Below are 16,217 nucleotides of genomic sequence, written 5' to 3' on the forward strand. Positions count from 1 at the left end.
ATCGGGTTGTGCATGTGTACCCTGTCGGCAACAGGTTGTCTTTGTTTCTTAATCCAGTTTTCATCGAACGTTGCGTTGACTTTATCCGCAGGTCCCTTTAGCCTCTGGGTGACAGGCTCTCTGAAACCGCCCACCAACAACCGAATAGTCACCATTTCCACTTCGACCCTGTCCATTCGGCGTTGCGTGCTCTTCCATTGAAAATCATAACAGATCTGTCAGATGGTTAGATTTACCGATTCAGTTAGAGCGGAAAGTGAGACGGGTGTTACCAACCTTTATGTTCTCAAGCACCTCTCTCATTATTTCCAGCAACGCGTCGTTTGAAGTGGTGTCGTTTGGGCCCGTTGTTATCTGGTCCTCCTAGCATTCGGCGCTTGTTAGTACGTTGGGGTATACTACTAATTCAGAAGAATCGGGAGCAGCATAATCATAACTACCAAAAATAAATAAATAAATAAACAAAAAACGGTCGATGCACCACAATCGTACCTGGGCCATGTCGTCGTTGACGTTGTTGGATGCAGCGGGTGTCCCATTATCTGCCATTATTGGTTGCAGTATCGGTCGTCGGCGTCCGATGAGTTGGACCGCGTTGGTTGTGTGTGGAGATGGTTGTGTTTTGCGATGGTTTGATTTGTGAAGATATTTGACTAGGCTAGCTGTTGCCCGGTCAAAAAGTTGGGTCTACAACCACCTTTCTTGGAGTATGAAGACGGTCAGTTCCATCCAGGCAGGATGCATCACATGCGTTTAGAATTGCACCGGTTAGGCAACTACGGGTGCTGTCCAATATTCAAGCCTTTGCAAAGTGCTTCCTAAGATAGCAAAAGGTGACCTGCCATTGCATGAGGTCAGTTTTGCTATACACTTCCTCAGTTTTGTTAGAGTGTAGCGCTCAGACGCGCAGTTGTGCATCATGATGGGTATGTCACTCACATATCAAAAAACGTAAATGCCCCTTAAATACAGAAATATATAAAACATCATATTAATTAATATCGTTTAACAAGGAATAACAAGAGATTACTTGACAATAAATTCATTTTATTCCAGTTTCAAGCAACCTATGGCGATTGCATTGGGAAGAGTCCCACAACAATGGCCATGGAAAGCTTTTTTTTTAATCGTTTATTTAGGCAAGCAGTCCGACACAGTTAAAAACAACAGAAAGAACCCATCCCGCATACCAACCCAATCTCCCCACTGACACGGATGCATCCGGTTCTTACAAGATATATACATAATTACAAATGAATTATTTTTGTCGAAATTTTTCATAGGAATATTATAACAAGCAGAGACAACGTGGCACATATTTAATGTTGATGGTTTAAAACGTCAGCTAACAACTACATGGGGTAAGATGCATCCGGACGGGGTTGGGGGCTATAATCGACCGTTTCGTGCTAAGTTGACGCCACAGGTGTCAGTCAACAAGAAGGCCATTGGGATGCGAGGACATAATGCCATTAGCAGAGAGGTGAATATGAACCCTCGTTGCGCACTGCTATTTCAAAAGCCAGTCTTTTACTCTCCCCGTGAACTATTGAACACACAATGCAGGGATCCTCTTCCATAAGCTCGTCCTCTGTCGATGCATCGACGCCTCGATGTCACTGTGGCGTGAGGTCGCCAATCAGAATCGCTTGGAAATGTGACTATCTGGGCAGAAGATTTTATGGATGTTCTGGGTACGGAACCAGCAGGAAATGCTCGTTCTTTCAGTGGTATGATCCAGAGCCCCCGGCTCGTTATTCCGATGTCATTCGCAGGTTGCTGGAAACGAACAAGGGCATTAGAAGCGAGAACACGGAGTTGAAGAAGACAAGACAGGAACTCCTAGACGAGTTGCGTTCTTTGCAACAGAGTTTGCATGAAACAAGGGCAGATTTGGAGGCCGCCGTTTCAGCCTCTACGGCCATGGAAGACAACATGCTTGCGAGTGTCGCGACGACGAGGAGGCGAGGTATTTTGATCACCGTGCTGATATCCGTCATCATTTTGTTGGTTTTTTTACCGATCAAGATCGCTTGTTGAGAACTTTTATTTGTAATTTTTTGTTGGGTGTTCACGACAGGAAAACATAACTAATTCAAAGGATTTGTTTAGCCTTCGTTGTAGCGTCGATTTGATTGCACTGGTACTGTGTTTTTAATCTAATTAGATAATTTTCATTTCGCATATTCATTCTACTAAGTATATTAAACCAGGATACACATCAATCCATTTGAAAAGCATAATTTAAACACACTCGAAATACAAACAACGGCCGCTCCATCATGGAAGTAGACAACCCACCCCCACATTTATAATGCGCTGAAGGTGGATATCACTCGGTCACTCGCCATTGAATGCGGTAAATCTGTGTCGGCTAACTAAATTAATCTGGACCAACGAAATCTCTGTTAGAAAACCTCTGTTAGCACCTCTTACCCGTTTGCGATTGTTTTCGCGCACTGTGATCATACGATCACCCATGATCGTCACCGGATTGCATGGAACGCAATACTGACCGGCAACTCCTAGCTTGATGAATAGAACCATGCACATTGATTCCAAGTCAATCTTGCACCATATGGTCGACAGTCTTCCGTGCGAGGATCGTTCATAGTCGACCAGGTGTGGGATGCCGTCGAGCACACGCAGCGCCTGCACTTGCTGAATTGAGCTCCGGTTTATCCTTACCTTGCTCAGAAGAAAGGTGTCTGCATCCAACACGACCACATGCGTTGCAATCATCAAACCATGTCCACCCCAATTGACCCACACGGCCTTACCTAAGTGGAACACTGAGCCCTCATCAAGGTGAGTGAGATGCTGATCCTTTATGTACGCGTGTTTCCAGTTTCCCTCTGCGGAGTTGAAAACGTTGTAGTGCAAAAACCTGTCTAGGACGTGCCTCTTTGACATATGGACAACGCAGTAATTGTCAGTTTTCGCCCGGTATCCAAATGCGTATCCGATGACGGCTTGTTTAAGTAGTTTGTCGGCTGGATCGTCCAGTTGCCAAGTGACTCGCAGCAGCGGGTTCCATAACAGGAGTCTCAAATCAGGACCAGTCGTGCTATACTGGACGCAGATCACATCGCAATCGGAGCCGGTAACAGTCCACCATCCACGGGGACCCAGTTGTTCTGGCATTGGCGCGGCTACTCTTCCTCCGTCTACACAGTCCACAATGCAAAATCCTTCGATCGAACCGTACGTCTCTGGGTCACCAATCTAGAGCAACACCTTACGGTGTTTCCCGATGTTCGCCAGCGTGTTGTCTCTCCTAAATTTGTCGGAAGACAGTCGGACACGCCAGGTTGTGCTTGCGGTTCTGCATCTCGCTGCCGTCTTCGGGTCTGTTCGAGTGAAAATCTCCATCAAAAAATCATTTGGAAAGACCTGCTCACCCATCTCAGCCAACGAATCCCGAAACTGATTTTCCATATTCGAAGTTGCTTTTTGTTTCCTTCCTTTGTTGTTTTTTTTTCTTTCAATGTTGTGAGTTAGACTATCAACAACAATGGCAATCGAGTTAGCATTTAATGGAAGCGTATAGTATACACTTCCTCACATTTGCTGTATTGTATAGTTGACGGGCGCGTGGCGATGGTCATCATGATGGGTCTGACCGTCTTATTTCGTGGGTAGTCTTGCGCAGTCACTCAATTCACATCGGAAACATAAATGCCCATTAAATTCAAAAAAAATATGAAACATCGTTTTTCAAGGAATATCGAGATATTAGGTAACAATAAATTCGATTTATTCTCAATTTTACGAACATAGGACTATGGGAGAGTCCTGCAACAGTAGCATGGAAAGCCTTTTATATTTTCTTTTTGGACGCGGTTTTGGGCCAGCAGTCCGCCCTGAACCAACACAACAGAAGTGATTTGCCAAAGTCCTAACCCAGTCCCCGCACCTGGTCCAGATGAGGCCCGACCGTACAGCAACGATATCTTTGCTCTTCGTCCTCCTTCGCGCTGTATTCTTCCACTACTGTTACTCCTTCGGCTCACCTGGGTTTTAAGCATTATAAGATGAGGATATGGGAATTGATGGGTGGGGCTGTATGATCCGGATAGTGTTAACGGGCTTAGTCAATGAACAAACGAAAAAAATAAGACAAATAAATTTTAACTTACAAATCACGGAAAAAAATTAGACTCTAAACATAATAATAATAATAATAATAATAATAATAATAATAATAATAATAATAATAATAACAGCTGGCTAGGACGAAGGTAGGCAGGTGGTCTCAAGAAATGTGGCGTGGTTTCCTCTCTCTCTTATAATAATGTGAGGCATAAATGTTAATACTAAATAATAATAATGTTAATAATGTTAACATGGAGATTTGTTTGTTAGCTGTGAAACAATAAATAAATATGGTTTTTCAAAAATGTCCAATTATAAAGAAATGTATTTTATGAAACTTTATGTTATTCTACATTGGAGTTTAAGGTTTGTGGTTTAGGGTTTAGGGTTTGTGGTTTATGGTTTAGGATTTTTTGCTGATTGATTAGGCTTGACAGTTTAGGATTTAGGGTTTAGGATTTTGGATTTTGGGTTTTGGGTTTAGCGTCTACGGTTTATGATTTTAGGGTTTAGGGTTTAGGGTTTATGGTTTAGGGTTTATGATTTATGGTTTAGGGTTTAGGATTTAGGGTTTAAAGTTTAGGGTTTAGGATTTAGGGTATTGGGCTTAGCATATGGGATGTAGGGTTTAGGGTTTAGGGTTTATGATTTAGGGTTTAGGGTTTATGGTTTAGGGTATAGGGTTTAGGGTCTTGGGATTAGGGTTTAGGGTTTAGGATTTAGGGTTAAGGGTTTAGGGTTTATGGTTTTGGGCTTAGCATATGGGATGTAGGGTTTAGGATTTATGGTTTAGGGTTTAGGGTTTAGGTTTAGGGTTTAGCATATGTGATGCAGGGTTTAGGGTTTAGGATTTAGGGTATTGGGCTTAGCATATGGGATGTAGGGTTTAGGATTTAGGGTTTATGATTTAGGGTTTAGGGTTTACGGTTTAGGGTTTAGGATTTATGGTTTATGGTTTAGGGTTTAGGGTTTAGGGGTTAGGGTTTAGGGTTTAGGTTTATGGTTTTGGGCTTAGCATATAGGATGTATGGTTTAGGGTTTAGGGTTTATGGTTTAAGGTTTAGGGTTTAGGGTATTAGGGTTAGGGTTTAGGGTTAAGGGTTTAGGGTTTATGGTTTTGGGCTTAGCATATGGGATATAGGGTTTAGGGTTTAGGGTTTAGGGTTTATGGTTTAGGGTTTATGGTTTAGGGTTTAGGTTTATGGTTTAGCATATGGGATGTATGGTTTAGGGTTTAGGGTTTATGATTTAGGGTATAGGGTTTAGGATTTAGGGTATTGGGCTTAGCATATGTGATGTAGGGTTTAGGGTTTAGGGTTTATGATTTAGGGTTAGGATTTAGGGTTTAGTGTTTAGGATTTAGGGTTTAGGGGTTAGGGTTTATGGTTAAGGGTTTAGGGTTTATGGTTTTGGGCTTAGTATATGGGATGTAGGGTTTAGGGTTTAGGGTTTAGGATTTAGGGTATTGGGCTTAGCATATGGGATGTAGGGTTTAGGGTTTATGGTTTATGATTTAGGGTTTAGGGTTTAGGGTTTATGGTTTAGGGTTTTGGATTTATGGTTTAGGGTTTAGGGGTTAGGGTTTAGAGTTGATGGATTAGTGTTTACGGTCTTTGGTTTGGGGTTTAGGGTTTAGGGTGGGTTTCGGTTTAGGGTTTGGGGTTTAGAATTTAGGGTTTAGGGTTTATGGTTTACGGTTTATGGTTTACGTTTACGGTTTAGGGTTTATGGTTTAAGGTTTAGGATTTAGGGTATTGGGCTTAGCATATGGGATGTAGGGTTTATGATTTAGGGTTTACGGTTTAGGATTTAGGGTTTAGGGTTTTGGATTTTGGGTTTTAGAGTTTAGGGTTTAGGGTTTATGGTTTAGGGTTTAGTGTTTAGGGTTTAGTGTTTATGGTTTAGGGTTTATGGGTTTAGGGTTTATGGGTTTATGGTTTATGGTTTAGGGTTTAGGGTTTATGGTTTAGGGTTTAGGGTTTAGGGTTTATGGGTTATGGTTTATGGATTGGAGTTTAGGGTTTAGGGTTTAGGGTTTAGGGTTTATGGTTAAAACCAAACAAAAAAAATTATGCTGCACCAACTTTAATTTTTGGTCTACTAGAAAGGACATACGTCCATCAAATCTTCAATCTGAAATTATATCCAACGGTCATTTTCCAGGACTTCATTGGATTGTCCACCTAAAATTAAACCGTATGCTTTATCCTTAAAAATAACGTAACTAGATTCGTGGGAAATGGTGCTCATAACCGGGAGAGAATTAGATACTACTAATCCGCGCACGATAGTGGAAAGCAACCTCCGCTACTAATTTTCTCGTGATGCGCACGAGGCGAAACTTTATGACGCGCTGACCTAGAGCCTGGGTAGCTGCAGACGAGGAGGTGTATATGTCAATTCGGGGTATGGGACAATACGCTTTGTATAGATATTTATGCGTTAAACAAGAATGGCACAACTTTGGACAAAAGGTTAATAAGTACGATGGGAAGGGAACCGGATAGCTAAAGGCAGCAAATGTATTAGCCATTTTGCCTTTGTCCCATCTCCCAACGAATGCCTTTTGACGGTTTACTTGTGTAGGAAATTAAGCATTACGCCCATTGCATATATAGCTCGCAGTCCCATGCCTCTACGATATAATGAATTAAAATAATAGGGGGTGGGGAAGGCATGGTCTCACTTAGCGCCTTAGTGGAAGCCTGTCCATAGTTTTGGATTGATTTGACCGCAATTGTCATAGAATAAGTGATTGCAAAAGGAAATTTTATAGTATAGTTTCACTCAGAACTTTCACTTTTGGATACGGAACAGACCATAAAATGAGCCCGAATAAGAATGTACCATACGGGTGAAAGATTTGTCGCGAGTTTGACGATTACAACAAATACCCGTGACTCCATCCACAACACCTGAGTACCGTTAACATAGATGCATCACATTTCGTAAACGGAGGACACAGTCGTCGGCATTTGCAAGTTCCTCTGCAATTAAATAAACCCACCTACCCTTCTAAACCACGAATATTCGAAATACAAAAAAAAAGAAAAACAATGGGCGACGGTGAAGCACGCTTGAGCTCCGACGGTGACACACACAACAGGTTAGACAAGTTTCATTTATGACTTTTAGAATACAACAAAATGCAGTACGTTGCATATGCATGGTAGACGAATATTTCATTAACAACCACGTACGGGGTACATGCAGGGACGTATGCGTAGAGGTCCACGACGCAGATACAGTTGAGCAGTCGCAGTCCCGGCAAGCGTCTGAGGTAAATCTTCTGCTCAGGTGTACTTCACACATTCTTTCAACAAATAAGTGATTCGATTTGGGTCTTTTTTTTTAATATGTAGCTTCCCGGTGGACCGAAAGCTGCCTCCGAAACCTCAGCCAAAGCTCCACAGCCGGATGATGTTAGTGCGGTCAAAGGTGATCAGATCCAATTGGAAGAGAACTAGTCGTTTCCGAAGATCGGTCTTATCGTCAAGGACTTGATGAGGGGCCTCGTGGAAAAGGTTCATTTTAGGATTTACTCCTTGGCCATGTATATAACATGTCTTGTAGGTGTCCCTGATCCTAATCCGGTTTAGCTTATTCTCTGACAGAGGGATCTCGAGAAGGAGACCGACAACGCAGCTGCGGCATTTTCCGAGAAAACCATCATGTTGTTGGATTCCGACGGGAGACGGATGAACAGTCAACCCCGCAGTCCATGAAAGTTGCATCTGGCATCGCTAGTGGAACGTCGGTTGTCCCAGATCCGGCTGAGAATAGTACTCCACCCCTGACAGGAATCGACAGCATCATGCGAAATTTGTTTTGCCAAACGGCGACGTTCTAGTGAGGGAACTGATAGTTCTATGCGATCTGGCTCCAGCAGGGAAAAGTTTGCCCATTCAACGAGCAAGAAGGTAAATATTCGGTAAGTTAGTTTATCGCAAAATGCGACTACCAACTGACCTTTGACAAACATGTGTCATAGATGAGGTTCAAGATCACTCCTGCCATGGACTTTAACAACCGACAGTCGGCCTTATTCGCATACGTGTTCGACGGAAACCTTGATCCCTGGTAAAACTCGAGCTTCTTTGTGTTTAAACCCGCTTATCGCGGTTATCTTAACGCCTTAATAATTTCCTCTCACTGTAGCGAGGAACTTGTCCTTATTGGAGCGAAGTCCGCGAACAGGGTTGATTTACACAGCTTACTACCGGAAAATGACGTTGATGACAAGGTATGGCACCTATTTACACTTGTTTTGACGAGGAAAAACACATATAACGTATCGCGACACATCATCGGGATTTTTTTTTTACTATTCTTCGTTACCAGATCATCCATATGGTTGCCATGACTATGACCGGTGCTGAGATCCTTGCCACGTCGCCCGCATACTGGTGCCTTCCGCCGTCTGTCTCGGTAACTTAGCCCTAATCTGGTGTTGGTACTCGAAATGAATCATTGCGCCGTTAACTCTCGTTGACAGTCGTCGTCGCTCTGATATTTATAGAACACAACTTATTTAATTCATCAACGTTGTCTATGTAGGATGATATATTGAACGGGGAGATGACAAAGCTAATGCTCAACCGTTACATGGAGAACTGGATGAGGTCATCCAAATTCCTTCAACTTGTCTGTTGACGGTGAACTATTTGTTAATCGAAATCTAAACCACGAACAAGTGTCTTCAATGGATTAACTATACGTGTTTATTTTGTGCAGATTTATGTCCCCATGCAGGACGCGCTGGGCCACTGGTTTTTTATTCTCGTGTCTTTCAAAGACCGGACAATTTACAACCTTGATTCATCGCCGAACCAGTTCGAGACGCCTCACTGGGAAGACTGGATCCGGAAAACGGTTACCTACAACTTTGATTGTAGTCTTTACTTTAATTTGGCATACCATGCAACAATTTTGGTTGTAGTATTTACTTTTAATTTGGCATAGCATGCAACACGACGTGCATAAAAGCGTTCTGACTTATGTTTCGCGGTTCGTGCAGGCAAGGGTCTTGTACAACGTGACACAGGCAGTTTAAGAGAAGCACTTAATGACCTTACCAAGCAACTTCGGAGATTTCCCGATAAGGAGCCCCATAGGGATACCAAATTGTGGGCAGAGGTACGTTATCACTAAGTAAAACATGCATGTATCACAGATATGCTTTTCACGGGTTATCCAAAATACGTACTGACGGTTACTGTCTATTCGTCGGATCAACATTCAGCATGAACTCAGGGATATGGGTCATCGAGTGGCTCAACATGGGAGACAAATTCAACCCGATCATGGACGGGATTATAAGTATGCTCAAATAAGAAAGGTAAATTACGGCTATTATATTATAGGGGCACAATAAACCCAATCATTTACCATTTTGCAATTAAGGGAGAACGAGATCAAGGCAACAACTGCGGTGAACCTGACCAGCACACCATTCAACAAACTCCGGGACCGTGTATTGAGCAAGGCAGAGTTATGGAGGATGAAAACAAAGAAGAACACCTAAGTCGACCGCCTGGTACTGCGTTGGATACATGGTTCAACCAGCTGTGACGCTTATGCCCCCATGCCCAAGTTAGTATTAGGTTGCTTTCTTCTTTAGTTTTATATTTGGGTACACTGCAAGCATGTGTGGCGATTCGAGTTTCTCTTACTCGCAAATTAAGACTTTGTGTGTTTACGGCCTTTCCTTTTATGTTTCGTCTTTCGTGCATGGACGCCTGTTGCAATTTCCAGGAATGATTTTCCTTAATTATATATATACATATGAATGCGATGATGATTAGTTAAAATATATTTTAGTTAGATTTAATTTTAACGCTCCTAGCCATCTTTGAAATACGCACCAGCGCGTAACGACAATTCTAATAAATGCCCTCAATTAATAATGTTATGTCTATTTACAAGGCAAGTTCATAGAAGCCTTTTTTTAAAAAAAGAAAATGGATTTCGCCAACGATAAGATGCGTCGGTTAAGTGCGAGGGAACTAGACTCCAAAGGGCGACCCTAAACCATAAATATACTGGCATGCCTATTCTCAACATCACTGGTCACTCGATAACACTGTCTTAAGCATATACACTGCCAGGCTCTCGTCCAACGGAAAGTTACAATGAAGCATTTCTCTACTGTCTTCGAACTACCCCACGACATTTGGTCAGACATAGCCATTAAAGTCGCGACGACATCGATTGAGGATCTGTGTAGGTTCCGTATGACGTGTTGCGTTGCGCGCGATGTAGGCGACGAGGATACTGTGCTCAGGATGGTTGCCATACCATCCCGCATGACATGAATTGGTTGTGGCTACGGGACCCTGTTGGGCGAAGATTTTTTGAGAGGTGCATTGAGGTTGGTCACCCGAAACTTATCTTTCGGGAGGCGCTGCGGGAGCTCTACATACGACGTAACCACCCTGTCGGATGGGAGATGCTGCAGAATACAGCAAGGAATGGGTTGGACGCTGCCAAGTACACACTTTCAATGGAGTTGCTCATCCGAATGGACAACAGCGACGCCAAAAGAGAAGGTTTGGAAATATTTCGCACGCTCGAAGCGGGTAACTTACTCTCCGCATGTTACTCGAGTTGCTTCGCAGTCCTCACAATTTCTTGGCCGGATGAAGTCCAAATACCTCAAAAGGTAGAAGAACATACGGTCTGTGACTCGACCAAATGCTTGACCCGGGGCCACATGGGTCTTCTCTATGACTACCGCCGAAGGGCGGCAGAGCGGGGCTCCGTCCACGGTGTCGGAGGCGCCGACCATATCCGATGCATTCGCTGTCGCGCCGACTACGAGGTGGAACGATTCGTTGACATAGCTAGGGTTTAGGATTGTTATGCATATTAGGTTTAGTATTGACATATAATATTTCGGTTTAGTATGGACATATAATATTAGGTTTAGTATTGAATATTTGAAATATCGTGTAATCAATGCTTTGTTTTTTATATATCCATTATGTAAATATTTGTCAGTGATTTATTTTAAATAGTGATTATCTAGTCTATTAACATACAAATATTCTTTAGTTAAACCGATACTTATTATATATAGATATAGTAAAAGTATAGTTAACCAACAAAATTTTTGAATAATGTATAAACAATGTCAATTAATATGATTAATATATTAAACTTAATTAATAGCATTAAATTCTGATATAAAAAAACATAAAGAGCAAAAAAAAACTGGGAATACCCAAGCGATGAAATGGAAAAAAAGGAACTGAAAAAGGAAGTTATTGACCGATTAGTTAAAAAAAATCAACATAAAAAAATATAAATACAAGGACGTGTTTGCTAAGGAAGCCGTGTGAGAGCCGACGGGAAACTGAACTGGCACGCTCCCTAAACGACGTGATTGTAGCTGAGTAGGTGTAGATGCACGGTACACAACCGATGGGATACCATCGCACATGGCACCGGGTGACTATAAAGACACCGTAAATAACAGCCATTGAGATAACTGCTTGGAGCCTTTCTGTTATTCACTACTTACACATAACCGACCATTTATCTATCGTCTCAGGCGCTCAATACAAAGGGAGGAGATGTATCGTCCGACAGGCCCGGCCAACCTTTCCCACGATGTTTGTACCTTAATTGCCGGAAGGACCGCAACACAGTCCATCAGGGACTTGTGCAGTCTCAGGATGTCGTGCACCGCTGTACGTAATGCAGGGGAGGAGGATTTCGTTTACCGATGCGCCAATATTCCAATTTGGGACCAACGATGGTGGAGTGTGAGTCTCATGCACCAGCCGGGAAGAAACTTCTTAGCGCGATGCAGGCAGAGCGGCCACCTGGAAGTTCTGTCCCGTCTACCTCACGGAACAGCCGATGTCCAATCTGATCGACATCGTCCGTACAGATGAGAAGTTCCTGGAATGTGACTTCGTTGAGGCCGAACTTGTCAAGAGGGAGGAAATTTGGGAGGTTAGACTTGAAAAAATATCAGATGCACTCTTCAAGGTCAGGTCCGAGAGGTTGAAGTTAATGGTCAAGTTGAACAAAAAGGAGGATCAACTGGAGGAAGAGGAGAAGGCATGGCGCCGGGAGGAAAAGTGTGAAGCGACCATTCACCGAATGCATGACAAAGCAAACGAAATTATGGCCGAAAGCTCAAAGTGGCGTGACCTAGCACAAAGGGTCATCAATGTTTTGGAGGTCAAGGAGAAATCTTTGTCCCGTCCATTAGGCGTTCAACCGGAGCAGAGTGAACACAGTAATGGAGGGATTTGACCTGGTGCACATGTGTGACATTTCTATGTTGTGTTGGTTTCTGTCGAGGCCTGAAGCCCTGAATGATCTATTTAGTTTGTTTGTTAGGTCGCCCTTTTTATCTTTTGAAATGCTAGTTAAAACTTAGTAGCGATTATTATATCTACTTTCATCGGTTCGATATCGAAAATCCGTTTATCTTGATTTGTTAATCAGTTTATCCTTCCTCTCCAGTGACTATTACACGTCAAGAACAAAATTTCTGAGTTATTTCCATTTTGATTGCCATTGTTTTGGTAGATTAATATTCTATGCTTCGTAGTCAGTATAAATTCGTTTAATCCAGATGCAGTTAACTATCAATATCTTCTCATCTCCTTTCTTGTTAGTAATAATTTGAATTGATTTAAATTGAAATAAATATTTCCTAAAAATATGCAAAACACGCTTTTCGGTATCAGATAGTTCACAGCCCCATCCACAAAACGGGGGATGTAAATCATCCAATATAAAACAATGCATCTGAGGGGTTGATACATAATTAGGAAATTATCTTGCGTTGTTAGCATGGAAGGCCAGACGCAATGAGGGAACGCTGGGGAGGGAGATTACATACTGTAAAACGCCTTACCAGATAAATCGGATACCGTGTCACATACGCCTTCATTTACGCCCATTGTAACCGATGCTCCATCTGTGGGTTTGGCACGTGAATCGAAAAGATCTTAGATGTAATTATTATAGCTGAGCATTGAAATTGAAAAACAAATTTAAAACTATATTAACGCGAAATGTTATTTTAAGCTAATATGTAACTAAATTGTTATCTCTTCCTTTTTTTTTCTTCCATCGAACTAGTTTAAATATAAATCGTTTATTTTCCCAAAAATAAACGAAGTACATTAATTACTCATTTTCTACGAAAAAAAAAAGTATTCGACGAAGCTTCCCAATTTACATGGTATATGTATACGTGCCCCTTAATGACAAACCCTAAACCTCCTAATGCTTCTTTCCCAGTTCTTCTCTACCGTAACTCCTTCTCTCACCTCTCCGTCTATCCTTATCCCCTTCCTTATTTCTGCCACCCTCCACTGCTCTCTCCATTGTGTACTTCTGAGAAAATGTCGAAGGAGACCGTCACCGACCCCACCGTTAGTCCCGTCGACCTCACGGAAGAGCCGATGTCTAATCTGATCAACATCGTCCGCACAAATGAAAAGTCCGTGGATTTTGACCTTGTTGAGGCCGAACTTGTCAGGAGGGAGGAGTTATGGGAGGCTAGGCTTGAAAAAGCGGCAGATGAAGTCTTCCAGGTCAATGCCAAGAACGTAGATTTAATGGTCAAATTGAAGAAAAAGGCAGATCAACTGGAGGAAGAGGAGAAGGCACGGCGCCGGGAGGAAAAGTTACTTCGCAGGACCTTGCAACAGTATGAAGCGGCCGGTCGCCGACTGTATGACAAAGCAAGCAAAATGATGGCGGAAAGCTCAAATTGGCGACTCCTGGCAAACAGTGTTGTCGATGTTTTGAAGCTCAAGGAGAAATCTTTGTCCCGCCACGCAGGCGTTCGACCGGAGCAGGGTGAAGACAGTGACGGAGGTATTTGACCTGGTTCACATGGGTGACATCTTTATGTTGTTTTGGTTTTTTGTCGATGACTAAAGCCTTGAATGATCTATCTGGTTTGTTTGTTTTGTCGTCCTTTTGATCTTATGAAATGCTAATTAAAACTCTGTAGCGATTATTATATCTACTTTCATCGGTTTGATATAACAAATCTGTTTATGTTGAATTGTTAATCGGTTTATCCCTCCTCGCCGTGACTATTACACGACAAGAAATCCAGATGCGGTTAACTATCAATATCTTCTCATCTCCTTGCTTGTTAGTAGTAATTTGAATTGATTTAAATTGAAATGTATATTTTCCAAACATACGCAAAAAACGCTTTCCGGTGACTCCCCATTGACTATCAGAGTTAACAATTTTCTGGGCTGTTTGGTATAAATTAGTTGTGACGGTATCAGATAGTTCACAGCCCTAAGCAAAAAACGGGGGACGTAAATCATCCAATATAAAACAAGTCATCTGAGCGGTTGATATATAATTAGGGAATTATCTTGAGTTGTTAGCATTTATCGTTTCCAAATCGTGATCCGGTGCCTTTCGCCAACTATTGCATGTGTGGGTTCTCAAAGACCTGCTAATCGATTTTTTTTTCCTTCTGCATTATTTTCATTTGGCGTATCTACAACTAATTAGTAATTATACATGCAATAACTATTTTTGTGTTACCTTTTTTTTTTGGTACTGGGTTGATTCCCTTCTTTGAAAAGTACGCGCTTTTTTTTGGGAGTGAAAAACGTAAACGTACGCGCGTTAATCTGGCGAAACACCTCCCGCCTTTTTAATTTTTTTTCTTTTTAATAAATAACCCTTAAACCTGATTAGACTGGGCATTAATTGGGAATTAATGTGGGTGCAATTACCAAGGGCAATAACTGAATTTCTAAAAAAGGCTATAACCACCGAATGAATTCAAAATTTAAATTATAGCCTTATTCTAATCTTATCAGTCATTCCATTTGAGTGGGTCAATGAAAAATCCCTTCGTATTGTCAGCCTTGCCCTGTTGATGGATGGACGGATTGATGTAGTCGATGGAAGCAGGTAAGTTATTCATAATTACACTTATTATTTTGTATATTTACGGTTTTTAAATTTTTTTTTTGTTTGGTCATGCTGGAAAATAACATTTTTTTTATCTGGTATTGGGCCAGAGAAACTGACTCGACCCAAAAACCAAAACCCGAACTCGCCTAGTAACCCAACCCCTAATACCCGACCCCACTCAAAGCTCCTCTCCTCTTCATCGAAGGCAAAACTCCTCGCTCCGCCCATGTCAATTCCACCTCCAACAGAAGTACTAGGTGTTCTTCTTCTTTCTCCAGCCATGTAAGTTTTTTTATTTTTTGGACCATACCAGACCAGTCATCCATTTTTAACAAAATTATTAATAACCCACCACTTGAGCCCATCATTGGTCTCTGAAAAAAATTATAAGGTAGAGGCCCATTTGGATTGAGCCAAGTCCAACCAACTGTGTTCCAACCTGACCGGCCCGACCCGGAAAACATTAGTCCTCTCCTTCGTCATCCTCTCGCCCACCATCTCCACGCCGCATCGATCCTTGTTCATCGTCTCCGGTAAAGCCATACATCTAGCTGAAACATCACTCATTGTTATCCGACAGTGATCGAATCCAGATCCGGCGAGGACACTATGCAGATCTTCATCCACCGAACCAACGATACGCCAATAGATACGCCATTCGGAGAGTAGGCAGCTTTGCAGTGTGATTCCGCGAGGGGGTGGTGTGGGGGGTACTTCCTGCAACTCCATTGATGGTCAGTGACGGAAACGTAAACGTCGGCGCGATTCTAGTATGCGTCAAACATTCTCAACGATGAAACTCCTTCTTTCCCAGCCCAACCCAATCGTCTCTGATTAATCGTAAAGCAGAGTCATTAACTTAAAATAATTCCATCTTAAAAATTGTTAACTAATTCTACATAAACCCAGATAGTTTTCAGATCTAACAAAACTAACCAGCAACAAGATAAGTGCAATGCGCACCGGTGTGCCAAAGATCTTTGCACACCGAATCCGCCCCCATAAAATAAATAGAGAGAGATACCTCTGGCCTCTATATGGGCAGGATCTTTATTTTTTTTGTGGGTTGATAAGTATTTAAATTACAAAATGTTTTTGGTCCGAGAGAACAACCCCCTGGTGCGGCCCAAAATCTAATGCGAAGATCTATTCTATCAATAACATAAAAAGAAAGATAAACAACATCCGAAAACAATACCAAA

The 16,217-nt window shown here is 42.1% G+C and overlaps 1 protein-coding gene across 1 annotated transcript; it reads left to right on the forward strand.

The window, feature by feature from the left end:
* Window positions 1-1,366: 1,366 nt before the first annotated feature.
* On the forward strand, window positions 1,367-2,040 carry LOC107475266 (uncharacterized). Its single transcript, XM_021136495.1, has 2 exons — window positions 1,367-1,483; window positions 1,567-2,040. The coding sequence occupies exons 1-2, from the start codon at window positions 1,367-1,369 to the stop codon at window positions 2,038-2,040; spliced, it is 591 nt and encodes a 196-aa protein (XP_020992154.1).
* Window positions 2,041-16,217: the final 14,177 nt, after the last annotated feature.

The sequence above is a fragment of the Arachis duranensis genome, chromosome 2 (assembly GCF_000817695.3).
Source record: "Arachis duranensis cultivar V14167 chromosome 2, aradu.V14167.gnm2.J7QH, whole genome shotgun sequence".
NCBI classification, from domain to species: domain Eukaryota; kingdom Viridiplantae; phylum Streptophyta; class Magnoliopsida; order Fabales; family Fabaceae; genus Arachis; species Arachis duranensis.

Coding starts and splice junctions, on each gene's coding strand:
- LOC107475266 (XM_021136495.1), top strand. CDS start 1,367: ATGCATCCGGACGGGGTTGGGGGCTATAATCGACCGTTTCGTGCTAAG. Junction 1,484..1,566: donor ATAATGCCATTAGCAGAGAG/GTGAATATGAAC, acceptor CACACAATGCAG/GGATCCTCTTCCATAAGCTC.